General features: G+C 50.8%; 1 protein-coding gene across 1 annotated transcript in view; it reads right to left on the bottom strand.

Annotated features, from left to right (window-relative positions):
• The window catches only part of LOC147100963 (death-associated protein 1 homolog), a 53,795-nt gene that overhangs the window by 7,611 nt on the left and 21,820 nt on the right, over positions 1-24,364 (bottom strand). Inside the window, exons 2-3 of the mRNA XM_085966077.1 lie at positions 19,486-19,585; positions 579-621 (exon numbers count right to left, since the gene is read on the bottom strand). Coding sequence (XP_085822203.1) covers positions 579-621; positions 19,486-19,585 — 143 coding nt within the window. The remainder of the gene's footprint in view (positions 1-578; positions 622-19,485; positions 19,586-24,364) is intronic.

The raw sequence follows: 24,364 nt of genomic DNA, 5'->3' as shown, positions 1-24,364 counted from the left end.
CATCAAACACTCCCAGGGCAGGTACAGCACGGGTTAGATACAGAGTAAAGCTCCCTCTACACTGTCCCATCAAACACTCCTTGGGCAGGTACAGCACGGGTTAGATACAGAGTAAAGCTCCCTCTACACTGTCCCATCAAACACTCCCAGGGCAGGTACAGCACGGGTTAGACACAGAGTAAATCTCCCTCTACACTGTCCCATCAAACACTCCCAGGGCAGGTACAGCACGGGTTAGATACAGAGTAAAGCTCCCTCTACACTGTCCCATCAAACACTCCCAGGGCAGGTACAGCACGGGTTAGATACAGAGTAAAGCTCCCTCTACACTGCCCCATCAAACACTCCCAGGGCAGGTACTAGTGTGGCACAGAATTAAACCAACCTTGTACTAGTCTGTGACTGCACCAACTCATTTCAAGTAGTCAACAGGGAGCGGAGACTTGCATCCCCTTGATGTGGTTGGATTTGGACCCAGGTTCCGGAGCTGAACGGGTGGGGTTGAGCTCGCTGCCGTCAGTTAGACAGCAGGCTCCGGTCGATTTTAGAAATGTTTTTTGAAACCTGGAGACACTTACCCTGGTGATGGCTCCGGAGACAATGATTGTTTGCTTGGTTGGGCTGGAAGAGAAGAAGCAAATGCTTAGAGGTGTGGGAGAGTCACCGGGAAATAAAGAGAGAACCTGCATTCATATAGCGCCTTTCACATCCTCAGAACATCCCAAAGAGCTTCACAGCCAGTGAAATGTAGCCACGGTTATTTTGTATTTAAACACTTGCTGCATTTAATTCATCAGCAGTGCGGTGGAATCCAAGTTTACACGGAAACAGAGAAAGAAAGAGAGAGAAAGGAAGAAAGAACCCATGACCTTCTGACGCAGAGGCGAGCGTGCCCCTCACTGAGCCAAACTGACATTAGTCAGTTGGTGTAAACACACACTGTGGTCCCTCAGTGTGAGCACCATCGAGGATCTAGGAGATTCTGCACCCTGTGCCGTGTGTCCTGCACCCTGTGTCATGCACCCTGCACCCTGCACCGTGCGTCCTGCACCGTGTCATGCGTCCTGTACCTTTTGTCATGTGCCCTGCACCCTGCGCCGTGTGTCCTACACAGTGTCATGCGTCCTGCACCCTGCACCATGCGTCCTGCACCGTGTCATGCATCCTGCACCCTGCACCGTGCGTCCTGCACCCTGCACCGGACGTCCTGCACCCTGTGTCATGCGCCCTGCACCCTGTGTCATGTGCCCTGCACCCTGCGTCCTGCACCCTGTGTCATGTGTCCTGCACCCTGTGCCGTGCACCCTGCACCCTGCGCTGTCCATCCTGCATCCTGCACTATCCGTCCTGCACCCTATGCCGTGCATCCTGCACCCTGCGCTGTCCATCCCGCACCCTGCACTGTCCGTCCTGCACCCTGCGCCGTGCATCCTGCACCCTGCGCTGTCCATCCTGCATCCTGCACTATCCGTCCTGCACCCTGCGCCGTGCATCCTGCACCCTGCGCTGTCCATCCTGCACCCTGCCCTGTCTGTCCTGCACCCTGCGCCGTGCGTCCTGCACCCTGCGCTGTCCATCCTGCACCCTGCGCTGTCCGTCCTGCACCCTGCGCCGTGCGTCCTGCACCTTGCACTGTCCATCCTGCACCCTGCGCTGTCCGTCCTGCACCCTGCGCCATGCGTCCTGCACCCTGCGCTGTCCATCCTGCACCCTGCACCGTGCGTCCTGCACCCTGCGCCGTGCATCCTGCACCCTGCGCCGTGCGTCCTGCACCCTGCGCTGTCCATCCTGCACCCTGCACCGTGCGTCCTGCACCCTGCGCCGTGCGTCCTGCACCCTGCGCTGTCCATTCTGCACTCTGCGCTGTCCGTCCTGCACCCTGCGCCGTGCGTCCTGCACCCTGCACTGTCCGTCCTGCACCCTGCACCGTGCATCCTGTGTCCTGCGCCATGCGTCCTGCACCGTGTCATGCGCCCTGCGTCCTGCACCCTGCGCTGTCCATCCTGCACCCTGCGCTGTCCGTCCTGCACCCTGCGCTGTCCGTCCTGCACCCTGCGCCATGCGTCCTGCGCCGTGTCCTGCGCCCTGTATTTCCACCCATGGCAAGGCAGACGGCTGCTTGAGGTAACTTCCAGTTGTAAATCCCAGGGGGTGGTGTTGAGTGGCAGGGAGCCAGCATCCAATCCCCCACCCACTTTACCGGCTAATCACTGTTGCTGAGGGGTCGATGCTCTAGACTGGCGGATGCTGGTATATCCTCAGGTGTGGAGGGGCCAAGTAATCAAGGTTAGAAAAAACAGCAGGAAATTACTGGCTTTCTTCCTCTGTTGCTAAGATTATTTATTGTGATTGTGTGGGGAGAATATTTAAAGTACCTGGTGGAATATTAAATATTACAGGGGGATACAAAATGGGAAAAGAATGATAGCAGGACATCCCTCAGTGCACAGAGTAATAGCCGGAATGGACCTCGGGAGCGGGAATGGAGGCAGAAATCCGTGTCGTTTGAGGCTGTGATAGGGGTTCCTAGGTCTCCATGGAAGGTGATCCGGATGGGGTCCTTCCTCCCTTCCCACCTCCTTTAAAACCCACCTCTTTGACCAAGCCTTTGGTCAGCCCTTGCTAATGTCCTTCTTTGACTCGTTGTCATTTATTTCCCGATTACGCCTCTGCGAGATGACTCAGGACATTTTTCTATGTTATTAAGGCACTGTATTAATGCAAGTTGTTGTTGGGTGAAGTACTGGAGGGAGCCACGGAAACCGAACCACGGTCAGTGCCTTCAGGGGAGCAGGGGAGGGTATTGCTTCACAAAGAGTGGTGGCCTTGCTGGAGAAGAACTTTATTTCCGGGAAGGATGCATAGTTAGTGTTTCTCCTTCGGGGTGGACGGGGTACCAAACTTAACAACATCTCATGAGAACGAGTCAAACCTCAAGACCCAGCTCCTTTTACAAAGCAAACTCCAGTTCTCTGAAGGGTCTTCAGAAGTGCAATCTGAACATTGTGTCTCAGGTAATACCACAACTTTCACAGCATTCTGATCCGACCACAGCAGCCCACACCCCACACCCTTGTCTTCTTGTAAATGATCTCTCTGCTGGGTACAGACAGACCCAGCTTTCCGCTAGTGAAAGCCTGAATCGTGATAACCTTTACTGACTGCAAGCTTGTGGTATCAGACTGCTATTACTAAACCGCCAGCCCTGAACGCTCACTTTGTGGCGACCAGACATAACTGAAAGAGAGGCAGAGAGTGTGACTGAGGTACTGAACAAATACTTGGCATCTGTCTTTACCAAGGAAGAAGATGCTGCCAAAGTCATGGTGAAAGAGGAGTTGGTTGAGATACTGGATGGGATAACATTTGATAAAGAGGAGGTATTAGAAAGGCTGGTAGTACTTAAAGTAGATAAGTCACCAGGACCAGATGGGATGCATCCTAGGATGCTGAGGGAAGTAAAGGTGGAAATCACGGAGGTACTGGCCATAATATTCCAATCCTCCTTAGGTACAGAAGTGGTGCCAGAGGACTGGAGAATTACAAATGTTACCCCCTTGTTCAAAAAGGGTGTAAGGATAAACCCAGCAACTACAGGCTGGGCAGTTTAACCTCGGTAGTGGGGAAGCTTTTAGAAACGATAACCAGGGACAAAATTAACAGTCACTTGGACGTGTAGATTAATTAAGGGAAGCCAGCACGGATTTGTTAAAGGCAAATCGTGTTTAACTAACTTGATTGAGTTTTTTGATGAGGTAACAGAGAGGGTTGGTGAGGGCAATGCGGTTGACGTGGTGTACATGGATTCCCAAAAAGGAGTTTGATAAAGTGCCACATAATAGGCTTGCCAGCAAAGTTGAAGCCCATGGAATAAAAGGGACAGTGGCAGCATGGATACGAAATTGGCTAAGTGACAGGAAACAGAGAGTAGTGATGAACAGTTGTTTTTCGGACTGGAGGAAGGTATACAGTGGTGTTCCCCAGGGGTCGGTTCTAGGACCACTGCTTTTCTTGATGTATATTAATGACTTGGACTTGGGTGTACAGGGCACAATTTCAAAATTTGCAGATTACACAAAACATGGAAGTATAGTGAACAGTGAGAAGGAGGGTGAGAAGACTTCAAGAAGACATAGACAGGCTGGTGAAATGGGCGGACACGTGGCAGATGAAATTTAACGCAGAAAAGTGAGAAGTGATACATTTTGGCAGGAAGAATGAGGAGAGGCAATATAAACTAAAGGGTACAATCCTAAAGGGGGTGCATGAACAGAGAGACCTGGGGTATGTGTGCACAAATCATTGAAGGTGGCAGGATAGGTTGAGAAAGCAGTTAAAAAAGCTTACGGGATCCTGGGCTTCAGAAATAGAGGAATAGGGGGAGAAATTCGGCATGTTAGCGGCTCCTGGTAGTGCCTGGGGGGGACACTAACGGGGCGCTAATGGGTTTGTGGCGGGGCGCGGCGAATCCAATGCCGCACGTGAAATTCACCTGGGATTTATCTCTGTCGCTAACAGTTAGCGCCTAGGCCTTTAGTGCCTGGCAGATCGTGACGTCAACGTCTGTGGAACGCTCCATTAATGGCCCCTGTGCAAAATTGATGTCCGACCCCTGCCTTAGCGCCAGGCGTGAACAACGGCAGGAAGAGGAGGCATGATGCAGTCGGACAGCCGCTGTAGGAGGCGTATTTAAAGGCATCAACATCCACTTTCATTTTAGGCTAATCAATGCTGCCTTCTCATAAGAACATAAGAATTAGGAGCAGGAATCGGCCACTTGGCCCCTTGAGCCTGCTCCGCCATTCAATAAGATCATGGCTGATCTTGGGCTCAAAGCCACTACCCAGCCCGCTCCCCATAATCTTGCAAAAATCTGTCTATCTCCACCTTAAATGTATTTAATGACCCAGCCTCCACGGCTCTCTGGGGCAGAGAATTCCAAAGATTTACGGCCCTCTGAGAGAAGAAATTCCTCATCTCAGTTCTAAAAGGGCGACCCTTTATTCTGAGACTGTGACCCCGAGTTCTAGATTTCCCCATGAGGGGAAACATCCTCTCTGCATCTACCTTGTCGAGCTCCCTCAGTATCTTATATGTTTCGATAAGATCACCTCTCATTTTTCTAAATTCCAATGAGTATAGGCCCAACCTGCTCAACCTTTCTTCATAAGTCAACCCCCTCATCTCTGGTATTAACCTAGTGAATCGTCTCTGAACTGCCTCCAATGCACGTATATCCTTCCTTAAATAAGGAGACCAAAACTGTACGCAGTACTCCAGGTGTGGTCTCACCAACGCCCTGTACAGTTGTAGCAGGACTTCCCTGTTTTTATACTCCTACCCCTTTGAAATAAAGACCAACATTCCATTTGCCTTTTTGATTACTTGCTGTACCTGCATGCTAACTTTTTGTGTTTCATGCACAAGGACCCCCAGGTCTCTCTGAACTGTAGCATTTTGCAATCTCTCCATTTAAATAATAATTTGCTTTTTTATTTTTCCTGCCAAAGTATATAACCTCGCACTTTCCCACATTATACTCCATCTGCCAAATGTTTGCCCACTCACCTAGCCTGTCTATATCCCTTTGCAGATTCTATGAGTCCTCTGCCCAACTTGTTTTCCCACCCATCTTTGTATCATCCGCAAACTTGGCTACATTACACTCGGTCCCTTCATCCAAGTCATTAATGTAGATTGTAAATAGTTGAGGCCCCAGCACCAATCCCTGTGGCACCCCACTAGTTACCTTTTGCCAACCGGAAAATGACCCATTTATCCCGACTCTCTGCTTTCTGTTAGTTAGCCAATTCTCTATCCATGCTAATATATTACCCCCAACTCTGTGAGCACTTATAGAGTCATAGAGTCATAGAGTTATACAGCACAGAAAGAGGCCCTTCGGCCCATCGTGTCTGCGCCGTCCATCAAGCCCTGTCCAATCTAACCCCATTTTCCAGCATTTGGTCCATAGCCTTGTATGCAATGGCATTTCAAGTGCTCATCCAAATGCTTCTTGAATGTTGTGAGGGTTCCTGCCTCTACCACCCTTTCAGGCAGTGAGTTCCAGATTCCAACCACCCTCTGGGTGAAAAAGTTCCTCCTCAAATCCCCTCTAAACCTCCTGCCCCTTACCTTGAATCTATGCCCCCTTGTTATTGACCCCCCTACTAAGGGGAAAAGTTCCTCTTTATCTACCCTATCTATGCCCCTCATCATTTTGTACACCTCAATCAGGTCCCCCCTCAGCCTTCTTTGCTCCAAGGAAAACAACCCCAGCCTGTTTAGTCTTTCTTCATAGCTGAGGCGCTCCATCCCAGGTAACATCCTGGTGAATCTTCTCTGCACCCTCTCCAAAGCAATCACATCCTTCCTATAGTGAGGTGACCAGAACTGCACACAGTACTCCAGCTGTGGCCTTACCAGCATTTTGTACAGCTCCATCATAACCTCCCTGCTCTTATATTCTATGCCTCGGCTAATGAAGGCAAGTATCCCATATGCCTTTTTAACCACCTTATCTACCTGTTCCGTTGCCTTCAGGGATCTATGTACATGTACACCAAGGTCCCTCTGACCCTCTGTACTTCCTAGGGTCCTACCACTCATTGTGTATTCCCTTGCCTTATTTGTCCGTCCAAAATGCATCACCTCGCACTTTTCAGGGTTAAATTCCATTTGCCACTTTTCCGCCCATCTGACCAACCCGTTTATATCGTCCTGTAGCCTGAGGCTTTCCTCCTCGCAATTTACCACCCCACCAATTTTCGTGTCATCTGCGAACTTACTGATCATACCTTTTACATTCTCATCCAAACCAGTTCCAGGGAGCAGTGAGGCGAGGAGGAGCCCGGTATAAAAACCGGCGCGAGCACCGAGGCCTGACCAGTTCCAGGGAGCAGTGAGGCAAGGAGGAGCCCGGTATAAAAACCGGCGCGAGCACCGAGGCCCGACCAGTTCCAGGGAGCAGTGGGGCGAGGAGGAGCCCGGTATAAAAACCGGCGCAAGCAGCGAGGCCCGACCAGTTCCAGGGAGCAGTGAGGCCCGACCAACTCAGCAGCGGGGAGAGAGGTAAAAAGTAATCAGAGTGTGACGTCACCAGGGAGCAGGTAAGTGATTGGTTGGTGAGTATTTCTCTTTTTTAAACTTTAACTCTGTAGTTTATAGTTACTAGGGTCTTTTCTGGTGTAGCAGGGACTGTTGGTAGACTATACAAGCGCCTTAGAGATATCTTTAATTGTTGATAGTGAATTAATTTAAATTAATTAAAGGGTAAGTCATGCCAGGAGAGCCCAGCCCCGAGTTATGCTCCTCTTGCTCTATGTGGGAATTCAGGGACACTGCTGGTGCCCCTGATGACCACGTGTGCCGGAAATGCATCCAGCTGCAGCTACTAGCAGACCGCATTGAGGCGCTGGAGCTGCGGGTGGATGGGTTGTGGAGCATTCACGATGCTGAGAGGGACGTGGATAACACGTTTAGTGAGTTGGTCACACCGCAGGTAAGGGCTGCACAAGAAGAAAGGAAATGGGTGACCACCAGGCGGAGCAATAGAAGCAGGCAGGTGGTGCAGGAGACCCCTGTGACCATTCCCCTCTCAAACAGGTATACCGATTTGGATACTGTTGAGGGGGATGACTCACCAGGGGAAGGCAGCAGCAGCCAACTTCCTGGCACTGGGGGTGCTCCTGCTGCCCAGGAAGGGAGGAAAAAGAGTGGGAGAGCAATAGTGGTAGGGGATTCTATAGTAAGGGGAACAGAGAGGCGTTTCTGTGGCCGTAGACGTGAATCCAGGATGGTTTGTTGCCTCCCTGGTGCCAGGGTCAAGGATGTCACTGAGCGGCTGCAGGGCATTCTGGAGGGGGAGGGTGAACAGCCAGAGGTCGTGGTCCACATTGGTACCAACGACATAGGTAAAAAGAGGGATGAGGTCCTGCAGCAAGAATTTAGGGAGCTAGGTGGAAGATTAAAGAGCAGGACCTCAAAGGTTGTAATCTCTGGATTACTCCCGGTACCACGTGCTAGTGAGTATAGGAATAGGAAGATAGAACAGATGAATGCGTGGCTAAAGGGATGGTGCAGGAGGGAGGGCTTTAGTTTCCTGGATCACTGGGTCTGCTTCTGGGAAAGTCGGACGGTTTACACCTGAACCAGAGGGGGACCAATATCCTTGCGGGGAGGTTTGCTAGCAATGCTGGGGGGGGGGTTTAAACTAACTTGGCAGGGGGATGGGATACAGAGTGGAGCTATAGTAGGGGGTGACTTACAGCCAAATATGGAGGAAAAAACAAGTCAGCTGGGAAGGCGGAGCAAATATGTGAAGGCAAAAGGGAATATGGCAAGGCTGGAAGGCATTTATTTTAATGCAAGGAGTCTTGCAAACAAGGTGGATGAACTGAAGTTGTTGTTGAACACATGGGAGTACGATATTGTTGCTATCACGGAGACATGGCTGAGGGAGGGTCAGGACTGGCAGCTCAATATTCCGGGGTATAGAATCTTCAGGCGAGACAGAGGGGGGTGTAAAAGGGGAGGGGGTGTTGCAATATTAATTAAGGAGTCAATTACTGCTGTAAGGAGGGATGATATATTAGCGGGTTCCTCTAATGAGGCCATATGGGTAGAACTTAAAAACAAAAAGGGGGCAAGCACTTTGCTGGGAGTGTACTATAGGCCCCCAAACAGTCAGGGGGAGATAGAGGAACAGATATGTAGGCAAATCTCAGAGAAGTGCAAAAATAATAGGGTAATAATAGTGGGGGATTTCAACTTCCCCAATATTAATTGGGATAGTCAGAGTGTGAAAGGCTTAGAGGGTGCAGAATTCTTAAAGTGCATCCAGGAGAGCTTTTTGAGCCAACATGTAGAAAGTCCTACAAGAGAGGGGGCGGTACTGGACCTAATTCTAGGGAATGTAGCCGGGCAAGTGGTGGAAGTGTCAGTAGGAGAGCATTTTGGCGACAGTGACCATAATTCGATGAGATTTAAGGTGGTCATGGAAAAAGACAAAGACGGCCCGGAAATAAGGGTTCTAAATTGGGGGAAGGCCGATTTTAATATGATAAGGCAGGATCTGGCCAAAGTGGACTGGGAGCGGCTACTTATAGGAAAATCCACATCAAAACAGTGGGAGACTTTCAGAAGGGAAATAGAGAGAGTACAACGCCAACATGTTCCCGTAAAGGTCAAGGGTGGGACCAACAAGCAAAGGGAACCTTGGATGACAAGGGATATACAAAAATGCATTAGGAAAAAAAGGGGGGCTTTTGGCAGTTACAAAAGACTACAGATGGAGGAAGCCCTAGAGGAGTATAAAAAGTGCAGGGGCATACTTAAAAAAGAAATTAGGAGAGCGAGGAGGGGCCATGAAATAACACTGGCGAGCAAAATAAAGGAAAATCCTAAGATGTTTTATAAGTATATTAAGGGCAAGAGGATAACCAGGGAAAGGGTAGGGCTCATTAGGGACCAAAGTGGCAATCTGTGTGTAGAGCCAGATGATGTAGGCGGGGTTTTAAATGAATTTTTTCATCTGTGATCACTATGGAGAAAGGCGATGTGGACATAGAAATCGGGCAAGGGGACTGTGACATACTTGAACATATTAGCATCGAGAGGGAGGAGGTACTAGCGGTTTTAGCAGGCCAAAAAGTGGATAAATCCCCAGGCCCGGACGAGATGTATCCCAGGCTGTTGTATGAGGCAAAGGAGGAGATTGCAGGGGCTCTGACACAAATTTTCAGAACCTCTCTGGCCACAGGGGATGTACCAGAGGACTGGAGAACAGCTAACGTAGTACCATTATACAAGAAGGGTGGCAGGGATAAACCAGGGAATTACAGGCTAGTGAGCCTAACATCTGTGGTAGGGAAATTATTGGAAAAAATTCTGAGGGACAAAATTAGTCTCCACTTGGAGAGGCAAGGATTAATCGGGGATAGTCAGCATGGCTTTGTCAAGGGTAAAACATGTCTGACAAATCTGATTGAATTTTTCGAGGGGGTGACTTGGTGTGTGGATGAGGGAAATGCTGTGGATGTGGTTTACATGGACTTCAGCAAAGCTTTTGACAAAGTCCCGCATAGGAGACTGGTCAAGAAGGTAAGAGCCCATGGGATCCAGGGTGCCTTGGCGCGTTGGATCCTAAACTGGCTGAGTGGCAGGAGGCAGAGGGTGATGGTCGAAGGTTGCTTTTGGGACTGGAAGCCTGTGTCCAGTGGGGTACCTCAGGGATCGGTGCTGGGTCCCTTGCTGTTTGTGATCTACATAAATGATTTGGATGAGAATGTAAAAGGTATGATCAGTAAGTTCGCGGATGACACGAAAATTGGTGGGGTGGTAAATTGCGAGGAGGAAAGCCTCAGGCTACAGGACGATATAAACGGGTTGGTCAGATGGGCGGAAAAGTGGCAAATGGAATTTAACCCTGAAAAGTGCGAGGTGATGCATTTTGGACGGACAAATAAGGCAAGGGAATACACAATGAGTGGTAGGACCCTAGGAAGTACAGAGGGTCAGAGGGACCTTGGTGTACATGTACATAGATCCCTGAAGGCAGCGGAACAGGTAGATAAGGTGGTTAAAAAGGCATATGGGATACTTGCCTTCATTAGCCGAGGCATAGAATATAAGAGCAGGGAGGTTATGATGGAGCTGTACAAAACGCTGGTGAGGCCACAGCTGGAGTACTGTGTGCAGTTCTGGTCGCCTCACTATAGGAAGGATGTGATTGCTTTGGAGAGGGTGCAGAGAAGATTCACCAGGATGTTACCTGGGATGGAGCGCCTCAGCTATGAAGAAAGACTAAACAGGCTGGGGTTGTTTTCCTTGGAGCAAAGAAGGCTGAGGGGGAACCTGATTGAGGTGTACAAAATGACGAGGGGCATAGATAGGGTAGATAAAGAGGAACTTTTCTCCTTAGTAGGGGGGTCAATAACAAGGGGGCATAGATTCAGGGTAAGGGGCAGGAGATTTAGAGGGGATTTGAGGAGGAACTTTTTCACCCAGAGGGTGGTTGGAATCTGGAACTCACTGCCTGAAAGGGTGGTAGAGGCAGGAACCCTCACAACATTCAAGAAGCATTTGGATGAGCACTTGAAATGCCACTGCATACAAGGCTATGGACCAAATGCTGGAAAATGGGATTAGACTGGACAGGGATTGATGGACGGCGCAGACACGATGGGCCGAAGGGCCTCTTTCTGTGCTGTATAACTCTATGACTCTATGAATCTATCACAAACAGCAAGGGACCCAGCACCGATCCCTGAGGTACCCCACTGGACACAGGCTTCCAGTCACAAAAGCAACCTTCGACCATCACCCTCTGCCTCCTGCCACTCAGCCAGTTTAGGATCCAACGTGCTAAGGCACCCTGGATCCCATGGGCTCTTACCTTCTTGACCAATCTCCTATGCGGGACTTTGTCAAAAGCCTTACTGAAGTCCATGTATACCACATCCACAGCATTTCCCTCACCTAGTCACCCCCTCGAAAAATTCAATCAGATTGGTCAGACATGATTTACCCTTGACAAAGCCATGCTGACTATCCTCGATTAATCCTTGCCTCTCCAAGTGGAGACTAATTTTGTCCCTCAGAATTTTTTCCAACAATTTCCCTACTACAGATGTTAGGCTCACTGGCCTGTAATTCCCTGGTTTATCCCTGTTACCCTTCTTGAATAATGGTACTACGTTAGCTGTTCTCCAGTCCTCTGGTACATCCCCTGTGGCCAGAGGGGTTCTGAAAATTTGTGTCAGAGCCCCTGCAATCTCCTCCTTTGCCTCACACAGCAGCCTGGGATACATCTCGTCCGGGCCTGGGGATTTATCCACTTTTTGGCCTGCTAAAACCACTAGTACCTCCTCCCTCTCGATGCTAATATGTTCAAGTATATCACAGTCCGTTTGCCCGATTTCTATGTCTACATCGTCTTTCTCCATAGTGATCACAGATGCAAAAAATTCATTCAAAACCCCGCCTACATCATCTGGCTCTACACACAGATTGCCACTTTGGTCCCTAATGGGCCCTACCCTTTCCCTGGTTATCCTCTTGCCCTTAATATACTTATAAAACATCTTAGGATTTTCCTTTATTTTGCTCGCCAGTGTTATTTCATGGCCCCTCCTCGCTCTCCTAATTTCTTTTTTAAGTATGCCCCTGCACTTTTTATACTCCTCTAGGGCTTCCTCCGCCTTTAGTCTTTTGTAACTGCCAAAAGCCCCCTTTTTTTTCCTAATGCATTTTTGTATATCCCTTGTCATCCAAGGTTCCCTTTGCTTGTTGGTCCCCCCCTTGACCTTTACGGGAACATGTTGGCGTTGTACTCTCTCTATTTCCCTTCTGAAAGTCTCCCACTGCTTTGATGTGGATTTTCCTATAAGTAGCTGCTCCCAGTCCACTTTGGCCAGATCCTGCCTTATCATATTAAAATCGGCCTTCCCCCAATTTAGAACCCTTATTTCCGGGCCGTCTTTGTCTTTTTCCATGACCACCTTAAATCTCACCGAATTATGGTCACTGTCGCCAAAATGCTCTCCTATTGACACTTCCACCACTTGCCCGGCTACATTCCCTAGAATTAGGTCCAGTACCGCCCCCTCTCTTGTAGGACTTTCTACATGTTGGCTCAAAAAGCTCTCCTGGATGCACTTTAAGAATTCTGCACCCTCTAAGCCTTTCACACTCTGACTATCCCAATTAATATTGGGGAAGTTGAAATCCCCCACTATTATTACCCTATTATTTTCGCACTTCTCTGAGATTTGCCTACATATCTGTTCCTCTATCTCCCCCTGACTGTTTGGGGGCCTATAGTACACTCCCAGCAAAGTGCTTGCCCCCTTTTTGTTTTTAAGTTCTACCCATATGGCCTCATTAGAGGAACCCGCTGATATATCATCCCTCCTTACAGCAGTAATTGACTCCTTAATTAATATTGCAACACCCCCTCCCCTTTTACACCCCCCTCTGTCTCGCCTGAAGATTCTATACCCCGGAATATTGAGCTGCCAGTCCTGACCCCTCCCTCAACCATGTCTCCGTGATAGCAACAATATCGTACTCCCATGTGTTCAACAACAACTTCAGTTCATCCACCTTATTTGCAAGACTCCTTGCATTAAAATAAATGCCTTCCAGCCTTGCCATATTCCCTTTTGCCTTCACATATTTGCTCTGCCTTCCCAGCTGACTTGTTTTTTTTCCTCCGTATTTGGCTGTAAATCACCCCCTACTATAGCTCCACTCTGTATACCCATCCCCCTGCACTAACCTTTTATGTGGCACCTTATTGAATGCCTTCTGGAAATCTAAATACATCTAGTTCCCCTTTGTCACCTTGCTCATTACCTCCTCAAAGAACTCCAGCAAATTTGTTAAACAGGATTTCCCTTCATAAAACCATGCTGACTCTGCTTGACTGCATTATGATTTCTAAATGCCCTGCTACTGCTTCCTTAATGAAGGATTCCAGCATTTTCCCAACGACAGATGTTAGGCTAACTGGTCTATCGTTTCCTGCTTTCTGTCTCCTTCTTCTTAAATAGGGGTGTTACATTAGCAGTTTTCCAATCCGCTGGGACCTCTCCAGAGTCCAGGGAATTTTGGTACATTGCAACCAATGCACCCACTATCTCTGCAGCCACTTCTTTTAAGGCCCTGGGATGCAGGCCATCTGGTCCAGGGGATTTGTCGTCTTTTAGTCCCATTATTTTACCGAGTACTATTTCCTTAGTGATAGTGATTGTCTTTAGTTCCCCACTCCCTGTGGCCCCTTGATTATCCATTATTGGGATGTTGTTAGTGTCTTCTACCGTGAAGACAGATACAAAATATTTGTTCAGAGTCTCTGCCATTTCCCCGTTCCCCATTATTAATTCCCCAGTCTCATCCTCTAAGGGACCAACGTTTACTTTAGCTACTCTCTTCCTTTTTATATACCTGTAGAAGCTCTTACTATTTGTTTTAATGTTTCTTGCCAGTTTACTCTCATAATTCATCTTCTCTCTATTATTTTTTTAGTCATCCTTTGCTGCTTTTTAAAAATTTCTCAATCCTCTGGTCTCCCACCAATCTTGGCACCATTGTGTGCCTTCATTTTCAATTTGATATCATCCTTTACTTCCTTAGTTAGCTACGGATAGTGCTCCCTTCTCTTAAAATCTTTCTTTCTCACTGGAATATATTTTTGTTGAGAGTTATGAAATATCTCCTTAAATGTCCGCCACTGCACTGCAACTGTCTTACCCTTTAATTTGTTTTTCCAGTCTACTTTAGCCAGTTCTGCCCTCATGCCATTGTAATTGCCTTTGTTTAAGATCAGGACACTGGTTTGAGATACAACTTTCTCACCCTCCAACTGAATTTGAAATTCAACCATGCTATGATCACTCTTTCTTAGAGGATCCATTACTATGAGCTCATTTATTAATTCTGTCTCATTACACAGTACCAGGTCCAAGATAGCCTGCTCACTGGTTGGTTCCATTACATACTGTTACAGGAAACCTCAAGGCTACCATTGCCAATTTGATTTGTCCAATCAATATAGAGATTAGAATCACCCATGAATATTACTGTACCTTTGTTACAGGCCTCCACTATTTATTGATTTTATACTCTGTCCGCCCTCTCTCTCTCTCTCTCTCTCTGTGTAGCGCCCCGCTCTCTCTCCTCTCTATCTCTCTCTCTCTCTCTCTCTGTGTAGCGCCCCCTCTCTCTCTCTCTCTCTCTCTGTGTAGCGCCTCGCTCTCTCTCTCTCTCTCTCTCTCTCTCGTAGCGCCTCGCTCTCTCTCTCTCTCTCTCTCTCTCTCTCTCTGTGTAGCGCCTCGCTCTCTCTCTCTCTCTCTCTCTCTCTCTCTCTCTGTGTAGTGCCCCATTCTCTCTCTCTCTCTCTCTAACGCCCCGCTCTCTCTATCTCTCTCTCTCTCTCTACGCCCCGCTCTCTCTCTCTCTCTCTCTCTCTCACTCTCTCTCACTCTCACTCTCTCTCATCTCTCTCTCTCTCTCTCGCTCACTCTCTCTCTCTCTCTCTCTCTCTCGCTCACTCTCTCTCTCTCTCTCACTCTCTCTCTCACTTCTCTCACTCTCTCTCACTCTCTCTCTCTCTCCTCTCTCACTCTCTCTCTCTCTCTCTCTCTCTCACTCTCTCTCACTCTCTCACTCTCTCTCACTCTCTCTTCTCTCTCTCTCTCTCTCTCACTCTCTCTCTCTCTCTCTCTCTCTCTCTCACTCTCTCTCACTCTCTCACTCTCTCTCTCTCTCTCACTCTCTCTCTCTCTCTCTCACTCTCTCACTCTCTCTCACTCTCTCTCTCTCTCTCTCTCACTCTCTCTCTCTCTCTCTCTCTCTCTGTGTAGCGCCCTAAGTTAGGTAATGAGCAATTGATTTAGCTCTCCAGTTCTTTCTTGGAGCACTAACAATCAGTTTAGCGGGAGGTCAGATGGATCAGCGCCTGGCACTAATTCTCCAACTTTTTAAAATTTAGCGCCCCAACCGGGGTGATGCCGGATTTCTAGCCCTTATATTAGAATACAAAAGTGTTGAAATTATGATGAACTTTTATAAAACACTGGTTCGGCCCCAACTGGAGTATTGTGTCTAATTCTGGGCACCGCACTTTAGGAAGGATGTGAAGGCCTTAGAGAGGGTGCAGAAAAGATTTACGAGAATGATTCCAGGGATGAGGGACTTCAGTTAAGTCGATAGACTGGAGAAGCTGGGGTTGTTCTCCTTGGAGCAGAGAAGGTTGAGAGGAGATTTGATAGAGGTGCTCAAAATCATGAGGGGTCTGGACAGAGTAGATAGAGAGAAACTGTTCCCATTGGTGGAAGGGTCGAGAACCAGAGGACACAGATTCAAGGTGATTGGGAAAAGATCCAAAGGCGACATGAGGAAAAGCTTTTTTACTCAGTGAGTGGTTATGATCTGGAATGCACTGCCTGAAAGGGTGGTGGAGGCAGATTCAATCCTGGCTTTCAAAAGGGAGTTGGATAAGAACCTAAAGGAAAGAAAGTTGCAGGGCTACGGGGAAAGGGCGGGGAGTGGGACTAGCTGAAGTGCTCTTGCAGAGAACTGGCACGGGCTCGACGGGCCGAATGGCCTCCTACTGTGCTGTAACCATTCTATCCATAGGCAGGTGCTCTGTGTAATTCTGTGTCTTTGCACCAAGGGTCCTGACACTCAGGCCAGAGAGCACAAAGCCCCTCAGCGGAGGACGACTCTCCACAGCGAGGGAAAGACAGGGGTCCGACAGTGGGCTGCCGCATTCCTTCAGCAGAGACTGAAGCTAAATCGTGACCACAGTTTGTTGAAATGAGTCTGTGAACCGTCGCTCCACAGAATGAGGCCAGAGAGTCGATGTTTTTTCACCCAGTAACTCAGAGCACGAGTGAAACCGAGACTGGTTTCAGGCTAGACCTCAACCCATGTACCGCATAAGAGGGAGGGGGAGGAGAGACTGGTCGACTTCATGGGAACAGTAGCATAGTGCTTATGTAACTGTGCTAGTAATCCAGAGGTCTGGACTAATGATACAGAAACATGAGTTCACATCCCACCACGGCAGCTGGGGAATTCAAATTCAGTTAATTAAATAAATCTGAAATAAAAAGCTAGGATCAGTAACGGTAACCATGAAACTACCGGATTGTCGTAAAAACCCATCTGGTTCACATCAGGGAAGGAAATCTGCCGTCCTTACCCGGTCTGGCCGATATGTGAGTCCAGACCCACAGCAATGTGGTTGACTCTTAACTGCCCCTCTGTAATGACCCAGCGAGACACTCAGTTGTAAAAAAATCTGCTACAAAAAACAATAAGAATGAAACCGGACGGACCACCCGGCATCGACCTCGGCACCGGCTACAGACACGACAATGGCACCCAGCCCAGTCAGCCCTGCAAAGTCCTCCTCACCAACATCTGGAGACTTGTGCCAAAATTGGGAGCGCTGTCCCACAGACTTGTCAAGCAACAGCCTGACATCGTCTTACTCACAGAATCATACCTTTTAGCCAATGTCCCAAACTCCTCCCTCACCATCCCTGGGTATGTCCTGTCCCACCGGCAGGACAGGCCCACCAGGGGTGGCGGCACAGTGGTATACAGTCGGGAAGGAGTGGTCCTGGCAGTCCTCAACATTGACTCCAGACCCCATGAAGTCTCATGGCATCAGGTCAAGCACGGGCAAGGAAACCTCCTGCTGATTACCACCTACCGCCCTCCCTCAGCTGATGAATCAGTACTCCTCCATGTTGAACACCACTTGGAAGAAGCACTGAGAGTAGCAAGGGCACAGAATGTACTCTGGGTGGGTGACTTCAATGTCCATCACCAAGAGTGGCTCGGTAGCACCACTACTGACCGAGCTGGCCGAGTCCTGAAGGACATAGCTGCCAGTCTGGGCCTGCGGCAGGTGGTGAGAGAACCAACACGAGGGGAAAAACCTTCTTGACCTCGTCCTCACCAATCTACCTGTCACAGATGCATCTGTCCATAACAGTATTGGTAGTAGTGACCACCGCACAGTCATTGTGGAGACGAAGTCCCGTCTTCACACGGAGGACACCCTCCATCGTGTTGTGTGGCACTACCACCGTGCTAAATGGGATAGATTCAGAACAGATCTAGCAGCTCAAAACTGGACATCTATGAGGCGCTGCAGGCCATCATCAGCAGCAGAATTGTATTCCACCACAACCTGTAACCTCATGGCCCGGCATATCCCTCACTCTACCATTACCATCAAGCCAGGTGACCAACCCTGGCTCAATAAGGAGTGTAGAAGAGCATCCCAGGAGCAGCACCAGGTGTACCTAAAAATGAGGTGCCAACCCGGGGAAGTTGCAACACAGGACTACATGCATGCTAAAAAAGCGGAAGCAGCATGTTATAGACAGGGCTAAGCGATCCCACAATCAACGGATCAGATCAAAGCTCTGCAGTCTTGCCACATCCAGTCATGAATGGTGGTGGACCATTAAACAAGGAGGAGGCTCCATGAATATCCCCATCCTCAATGATGGTGGAGCCCAGCATGTGAGTGCAAAAGACAAGGCTGAAGCATTTGCAACCATCTTCAGCCAGAAGTGCCGAGTGGATGATCTATCTCGGCCTCCTCCTGAGGTCCCCACCATCACAGAAGCCAGTCTTCGGCCAATTCGATTCCCTCCACATGGTATCAAGAAACAGCTGAGCGCACTGGATACAGCAAAGGCTATGGGCCCTGACAACATCCTGGCTATCGTGCTGAAGACTTGTGCTCCAGAACTAGCCGCGCCTCTAGCCAAGCTGCTCCAGTACAGCTACAACACTGGCATCTATCCGACAATGTGGAAAACTGCCCAGGTACGTCTTGTCCACAAAAGCAGGACAAATCCAATCCGACCAATTACCGCCCCATCAGTCTACACTCAATCATCAGCAAAGTGATGGAAGGTGTCATTGACAGTGCTATCAAGCAGCACTTACTCACCAATAACCTGCTCACTGATGCCCAGTTTGGGTTCCGCCAAGACCACTCGGCTCCAGACTCCCCAAAGCCTTTCCACCATCTACAAGGCACAAGTAAGGAGTGTGGTGGAATACTCTCCACTTGCCTGGACGAGTACAGCTCCAACAACACTCAAGAAGCTCAACACTATCCAGGACAAAGCAGCCCGTTTGATTGGCACCCCATCCACCACCTTAAACATTCACTCCCTCCACCACCGGCGTACCGTGGCTGCAGTGTGTACCATCTACAAGATGCACTGCAGCAACTCGCCAAGGCTTCTTCGGCAGTACCTCCCAAACCCGCGATCTCTTCCACCTAGAAGGACAAGGGCAGCAGGCGCATGGGAACACCGCCACCTCCAAGTTCCCCTCCAAGTCACACACCATCCTGACTTGGAAATATATCACCCTTCCTTCATCGTCGCTGGGTCAAAATCCTGGATCTCCCTCCCTAACAGCACTGTGGGAGCACCTTCACCACACGGACTGCAGCGGTTCAAGAAGGCGGCTCACCACCACCTTCTCGAGGGCAACTAGGGATGGGCAATAAATGCTGGCCTTGCCAGCGACGCCCACATCCCAGGAATTAATAAAAAACTTTAAAGAAACATGCCGGATCCTGACCTCACCCCACGTCCAGACGTATAATCCTTCCAGCAGGGATCACCAGACAGAGATGAGGAGCTGGAACCCAGGCAGGTTATATTTCTTAGAGCTAAAGGTATCAAGGGATATGGGGAGAAAGCAGGGACAGGGTACTGAGTTTGGATGATCAGCTATGATCTCATCGAATGGCGGAGCAGGCTCGAGGGGCCGAATGGCCTACTCCTGCTCCTATCTTCTATGTTTCTATGTTACCCCCCACCCCGCCTATCCCAGGTTACTGAGGCAATCGCAGCATTCTGATGCCGCCCCAGGTGAGATTGGCACAGGCCGGCGTTGGGCTTGGTGCCGCGCGGTTTCTGAATCCCAGCCAGCCCTCACCTGCTGCTCTCCAAGACATTGCTTCCTTTCTCCTTCTCGTGGCTCGGAGGGTCTCCACTGTTGTGATGCTTCCGGACAATCCTCATGCCTCCTGCTTTGACTGGGAGCAAAGGTCAATTCATGTCAGACACAGAGACAACACAAGAGGGCACTGAAATCTTTTCCTTTAGTCGATGAGGTTCATCTTCCCCATGTTCTGCTATTTAAGGCTGAGACCCACTGAGTAACGAGGCACAAAATGGCCCAAATCTACCAGCTGGTTGACACAGATTCTCCCTCTTTAGTTCTATAAACTACATCAAATCTACAGCCCAGAGACAGGCCATTCGCCCCGACTGCTCTGTGCCAGTGTTGATGCTCCACACAAGCCTCCTCCCTCTAATTACCTCTTCCCACCCTGCCCCGTATCCCTCTATCCCCTTCTCCCTCAGGTACGCATCTAGCCTCCTCTTAAGTACATCAGTGCTCTCGGCTTCAAGTTCCACATTCTCACCCCTCTCTGTGTAAAGAAATTCCTCCTACATTCTTTATCTGATCAGTTAGTGACTACCTTACATTTATCCTCCTTATTCTGGACTCACCCACAAGTGGAAACGGTTTCTTCACATCCACCCTATCGAACCTCTTCAGAATTTTAAAGAGCTCCACCAGGTCTCCTCTCAGTCTTCTCTTTTACTGAGAAAAGGGTCCCAGCCTGCTCAATCTTTCCTGATAGTTTCCTCCTCTCGATTCTGGTAACATGGTGAGTTGCAGTTAATCTCTATTCTAAACAAACACTGCTAACTCCAAACACTGTGGATGGTGCTATATACATACATGCAGGTAATTGCTCAGCCGGTGCTCTAGGGGGCTCCAGCTGCGCTGCCTAGTGATGCACCTCGCAACCTATACTGCCTGTCCCCGAACAGCCTCTCTACCACCCGCTGTGTGGACGCCTAACTTTTAATTTTTTGAAAAACTGATGAGCGACAGTTTGTCAACTATCAGGCGGGAAAAATTCACTGCCTGCGTTAAAGTTTCTGGTCTGATTCTGGGGTTCCTGCTCCTTTGGAGGGTCCAGGTGACCCACCTCCTTGCTTCAAGCCCCAGAGCGCCAGCTCGCTCAGTTAAACTCAGTTGGGTAACCCAAGTTTCAAGATCAGAAGGAGCTCGCGTGGGTTCTGATTGGATGAAATGAGTCGTCCTGGGTCTTTGAACGGCTGGAGAATCGGCCCGTTTTCTGCCCAGCTCCTGCATTCCCGATGGAACCTGCAGGTAATTAAAAGGCTGAAAACCAACAGGGAAAACTTATAGAAAACTTTGCAAGTACTCCGCCTGCTGCCTGAATGCATGTGAGGGTGCAGAGGAGATTTACCAGAATGGTTCCGGGGATGGGGGATCTTAGCTACAAGGACAGGTTGGAGAAGCTGGATTTGTTTTCAGTAGAGCAAAGGAGGTTGAGGGGTGATTTGATAGAGGTGTACAAGGTTATGACGGGTTTGGATAGGCTAGACGGGGAAAGGCTGTTCCCACTAGTCGATGGTACAAGGACTGGGGACACAGATTTAAGGTTTTGGGCAAGAGATACAGGGGGGATGTGAGGAAAAACTTTTTTACACAGCGAGTGGTGAGGACCTGGAACTTGCCGCCGACGGAAGTGGTGGAAGCGGAGACACCCGGGGAAAAATTGAGTCGCGCCCCCTTTGGGGCGCTAACTTCACCGGGGTGCTACTTTTAGCGCACGGAAAAAATTCGTGCCCCTGCGGCCGGAATTTATTGGTAGCGCCCCAAGAGGGAAGCGGGACGCGACTGGAAGCACCCCGCCTCCCTCTTAGGTTGTTAACAGGAGGCGCAAAGCTACCGAGTTTTTAGGCCTCAATGTTTTCAAGGGGAGACTGGATAGGCTCTTAAATTAAACTTGCAGGGCGATGGGGATAGAGCGGGGGAATGGGACTGACTGGATTGCTCTAGAGAGCTGGCATGGACTCGATGGGCTGAATGGCCTCCTTCTGTACCGTTGTATGACTCCACTCCGCCTGTTGTTTGCTGTCCCTACGTCTCACTCTCCCAGCTCAGTCGCAGCACCCATTGTTTACATTAAAGCCAATCTGGAGCACGGAGGAATGACAAACAGTGTGAGCCACTAACAACCTGCATTTATATAGCGCCTGTAATGTAGTAAAACTTCCCAAGGTGCTTCACAGGAGCGATTACCGAACAAAATCTGAGACCGTGCCACATAAGGCGATATTAAGACAGTTGAAAGAGGTCAGTTTTAAGGAGCATCTTCAAGGAGGAGAGCGAGGCGGAGAGGTTTAGGGAGGGATTTCCAGAGCTCGGGGCCCAGGCCGCTGAAGGCACGGCCGCCAATGCTGGAGCGATGGAAATCGGGGGATGCTCAAGAGGGCAGAATTGGAGGAGTGCAGAGATCTCGGGGGGTTGTAGAGCTGGAGGAAGTTAGAGTGATAGGGAGGGGCGAGGGTTGGAGGAGGTTAGAGAGATAGGGAGGGGCGAGGGTTGGAGGAGGTTAGAGAGATAGGGAGGGGCGAGGGTTGGAGGAGGTTAGAGAGAGAGGGAGGGGGGTGAGGGCTGGAGGAGGTTAGAGAGATAGGGAGGGGCGAGGGTTGGAGGAGGTTAGAGAGATAGTGAGGGGCGAGGGTTGGAGGAGGTTAGAGAGAGAGGGAGGGGGCGAGAGCTGGAGGAGGTTAGAGAGAGAGGGAGGGGGCGAGGGATGGAGGAGGTTAGAGAGAGAGAGGGAGGGGGCGAGGGATGGAGGAGGTTAGAGAGAGAGGGAGGGGGGCGAGGGCTGGAGGAGGTTAGAGAGAGCGGGAGGGGGCGAGGGTTGGAGGAGGTTAGAGAGATAGGGAGGGGCGAGGGTTGGAGGAGGTTAGAGAGAGAGGGAGGGGGGGCGAGGGCTGGAGGAGGTTAGAGAGATAGGGCGGGGCGAGGGTTGGAGGAGGTTAGAGAGAGAGGGAGGGGGTGAGAGCTGGAGGAGGTTAGAGAGAGAGGGAGGGGGGCGAGGGCTGGAGGAGGTTAGAGAGATAGGGAGGGGGCGAGGGATGGAGGAGGTTAGAGAGAGAGGGAGGGGCGAGGGATGGAGGAGGTTAGAGAGGGAGGGGGTGAGGGATGGAGGAGGTTAGAGAGAGAGGGAGGGGGCGAGGGCTGGAGGAGGTTAGAGAGAGAGGGAGGGGGCGAGGGATGGAGGAGGTTAGAGAGAGAGGGAGGGGGCGAGGGGTGGAGGAGGTTAGAGAGAAAGGGAGGGGGCGAGGGATGGAGGAGGTTAGAGAGAGATGGAGGGGGCGAGGGCTGGAGGAGGTTAGAGAGAGAGGGAGGGGGCGAGAGCTGGAGGAGGTGAGAGAGAGAGAGGGAGAGGGCGAGAGCTGGAGGAGGTTAGAGAGAGAGGGGGCGAGGGATGGAAGAGGTTAGAGAGAGAGGGAGGGAGGGGGCGAGGGATGGAGGAGGTTAGAGAGAGAGGGAGGGGGCGAGGGCTGGAGGAGGTTAGAGAGAGAGGGAGGGGGCGAGAGCTGGAGGAGGTTAGAGAGAGAGGGAGGGAGCGAGGGATGGAGGAGGTTAGAGAGAGAGGGAGGGAGGGGGCGAGGGATGCAGGAGGTTAGAGAGAGAGGGGGGGGCGAGGGATGGAGGAGGTTAGAGAGAGAGGGAGGGGGCGAGGGCTGGAGGAGGTTAGAGAGAGAGAGAGGGAGGGGGCGAGGGATGGAGGAGGTTAGAGAGAGAGGGAGGGGGCGAGGGATGGAGGAGGTTAGAGAGAGAGGGAGGGGGCGAGGGATGGAGGAGGTTAGAGAGAGAGGGAGGGGGCGAGGGATGGAGGAGGTTAGAGAGAGAGGGAGGGAGGGGGCGAGGGATGGAGGAGGTTAGAGAGAGAGGGAGGGGGCAAGAGCTGGAGGAGGTTAGAGAGAGAGGGAGGGAGGGGGCGAGGGATGGAGGAGCTTAGAGAGAGAGGGAGGGGGCGAGGGATGGAGGAGCTTAGAGAGAGAGGGAGGGGGCGAGAGCTGGAGGAGGTTAGAGAGAGAGGGAGGGAGCGAGGGATGGAGGAGGTTAGAGAGAGAGGGAGGGAGGGGGCGAGGGATGGAGGAGGTTAGAGAGAGAGGGGGGCGAGGGATGGAGGAGGTTAGAGAGAGAGGGAGGGGGCGAGGGCTGGAGGAGGTTAGAGAGAGAGAGAGGGAGGGGGCGAGGGATGGAGGAGGTTAGAGAGAGAGGGAGGGGGCGAGGGATGGAGGAGGTTAGAGAGAGAGAGGGAGGGGGCGAGGGATGGAGGAGGTTAGAGAGAGAGGGAGGGGGCGAGAGCTGGAGGAGGTTAGAGAGAGAGGGAGGGGGCGAGGGATGGAGGAGGTTAGAGAGAGAGAGGGAGGGGGCGAGGGATGGAGGAGGTTAGAGAGAGAGGGAGGGGGGCGAGGGCTGGAGGAGGTTAGAGAGAGCGGGAGGGGGCGAGGGTTGGAGGAGGTTAGAGAGATAGGGAGGGGCGAGGGTTGGAGGAGGTTAGAGAAAGAGGGAGGGGGGGCGAGGGCTGGAGGAGGTTAGAGAGATAGGGCGGGGCGAGGGTTGGAGGAGGTTAGAGAGAGAGGGAGGGGGTGAGAGCTGGAGGAGGTTAGAGAGAGAGGGAGGGGGGCGAGGGCTGGAGGAGGTTAGAGAGATAGGGAGGGGGCGAGGGATGGAGGAGGTTAGAGAGAGAGGGAGGGGCGAGGGATGGAGGAGGTTAGAGAGGGAGGGGGTGAGGGATGGAGCAGGTTAGAGAGAGAGGGAGGGGGCGAGGGCTGGAGGAGGTTAGAGAGAGAGGGAGGGGGCGAGGGATGGAGGAGGTTAGAGAGAGAGGGAGGGGGCGAGGGGTGGAGGAGGTTAGAGAGAAAGGGAGGGGGCGAGGGATGGAGGAGGTTAGAGAGAGATG

Source organism: Somniosus microcephalus, chromosome 24 (genome assembly GCF_052327205.1).
Source record: "Somniosus microcephalus isolate GS21.2 chromosome 24, FLI_Smic_1.0, whole genome shotgun sequence".
NCBI classification, from domain to species: Eukaryota; Metazoa; Chordata; class Chondrichthyes; order Squaliformes; family Somniosidae; genus Somniosus; species Somniosus microcephalus.
Note: the sequence above shows the minus strand (reverse complement) of the source record. Positions and strands in the feature narration are given on the sequence as shown.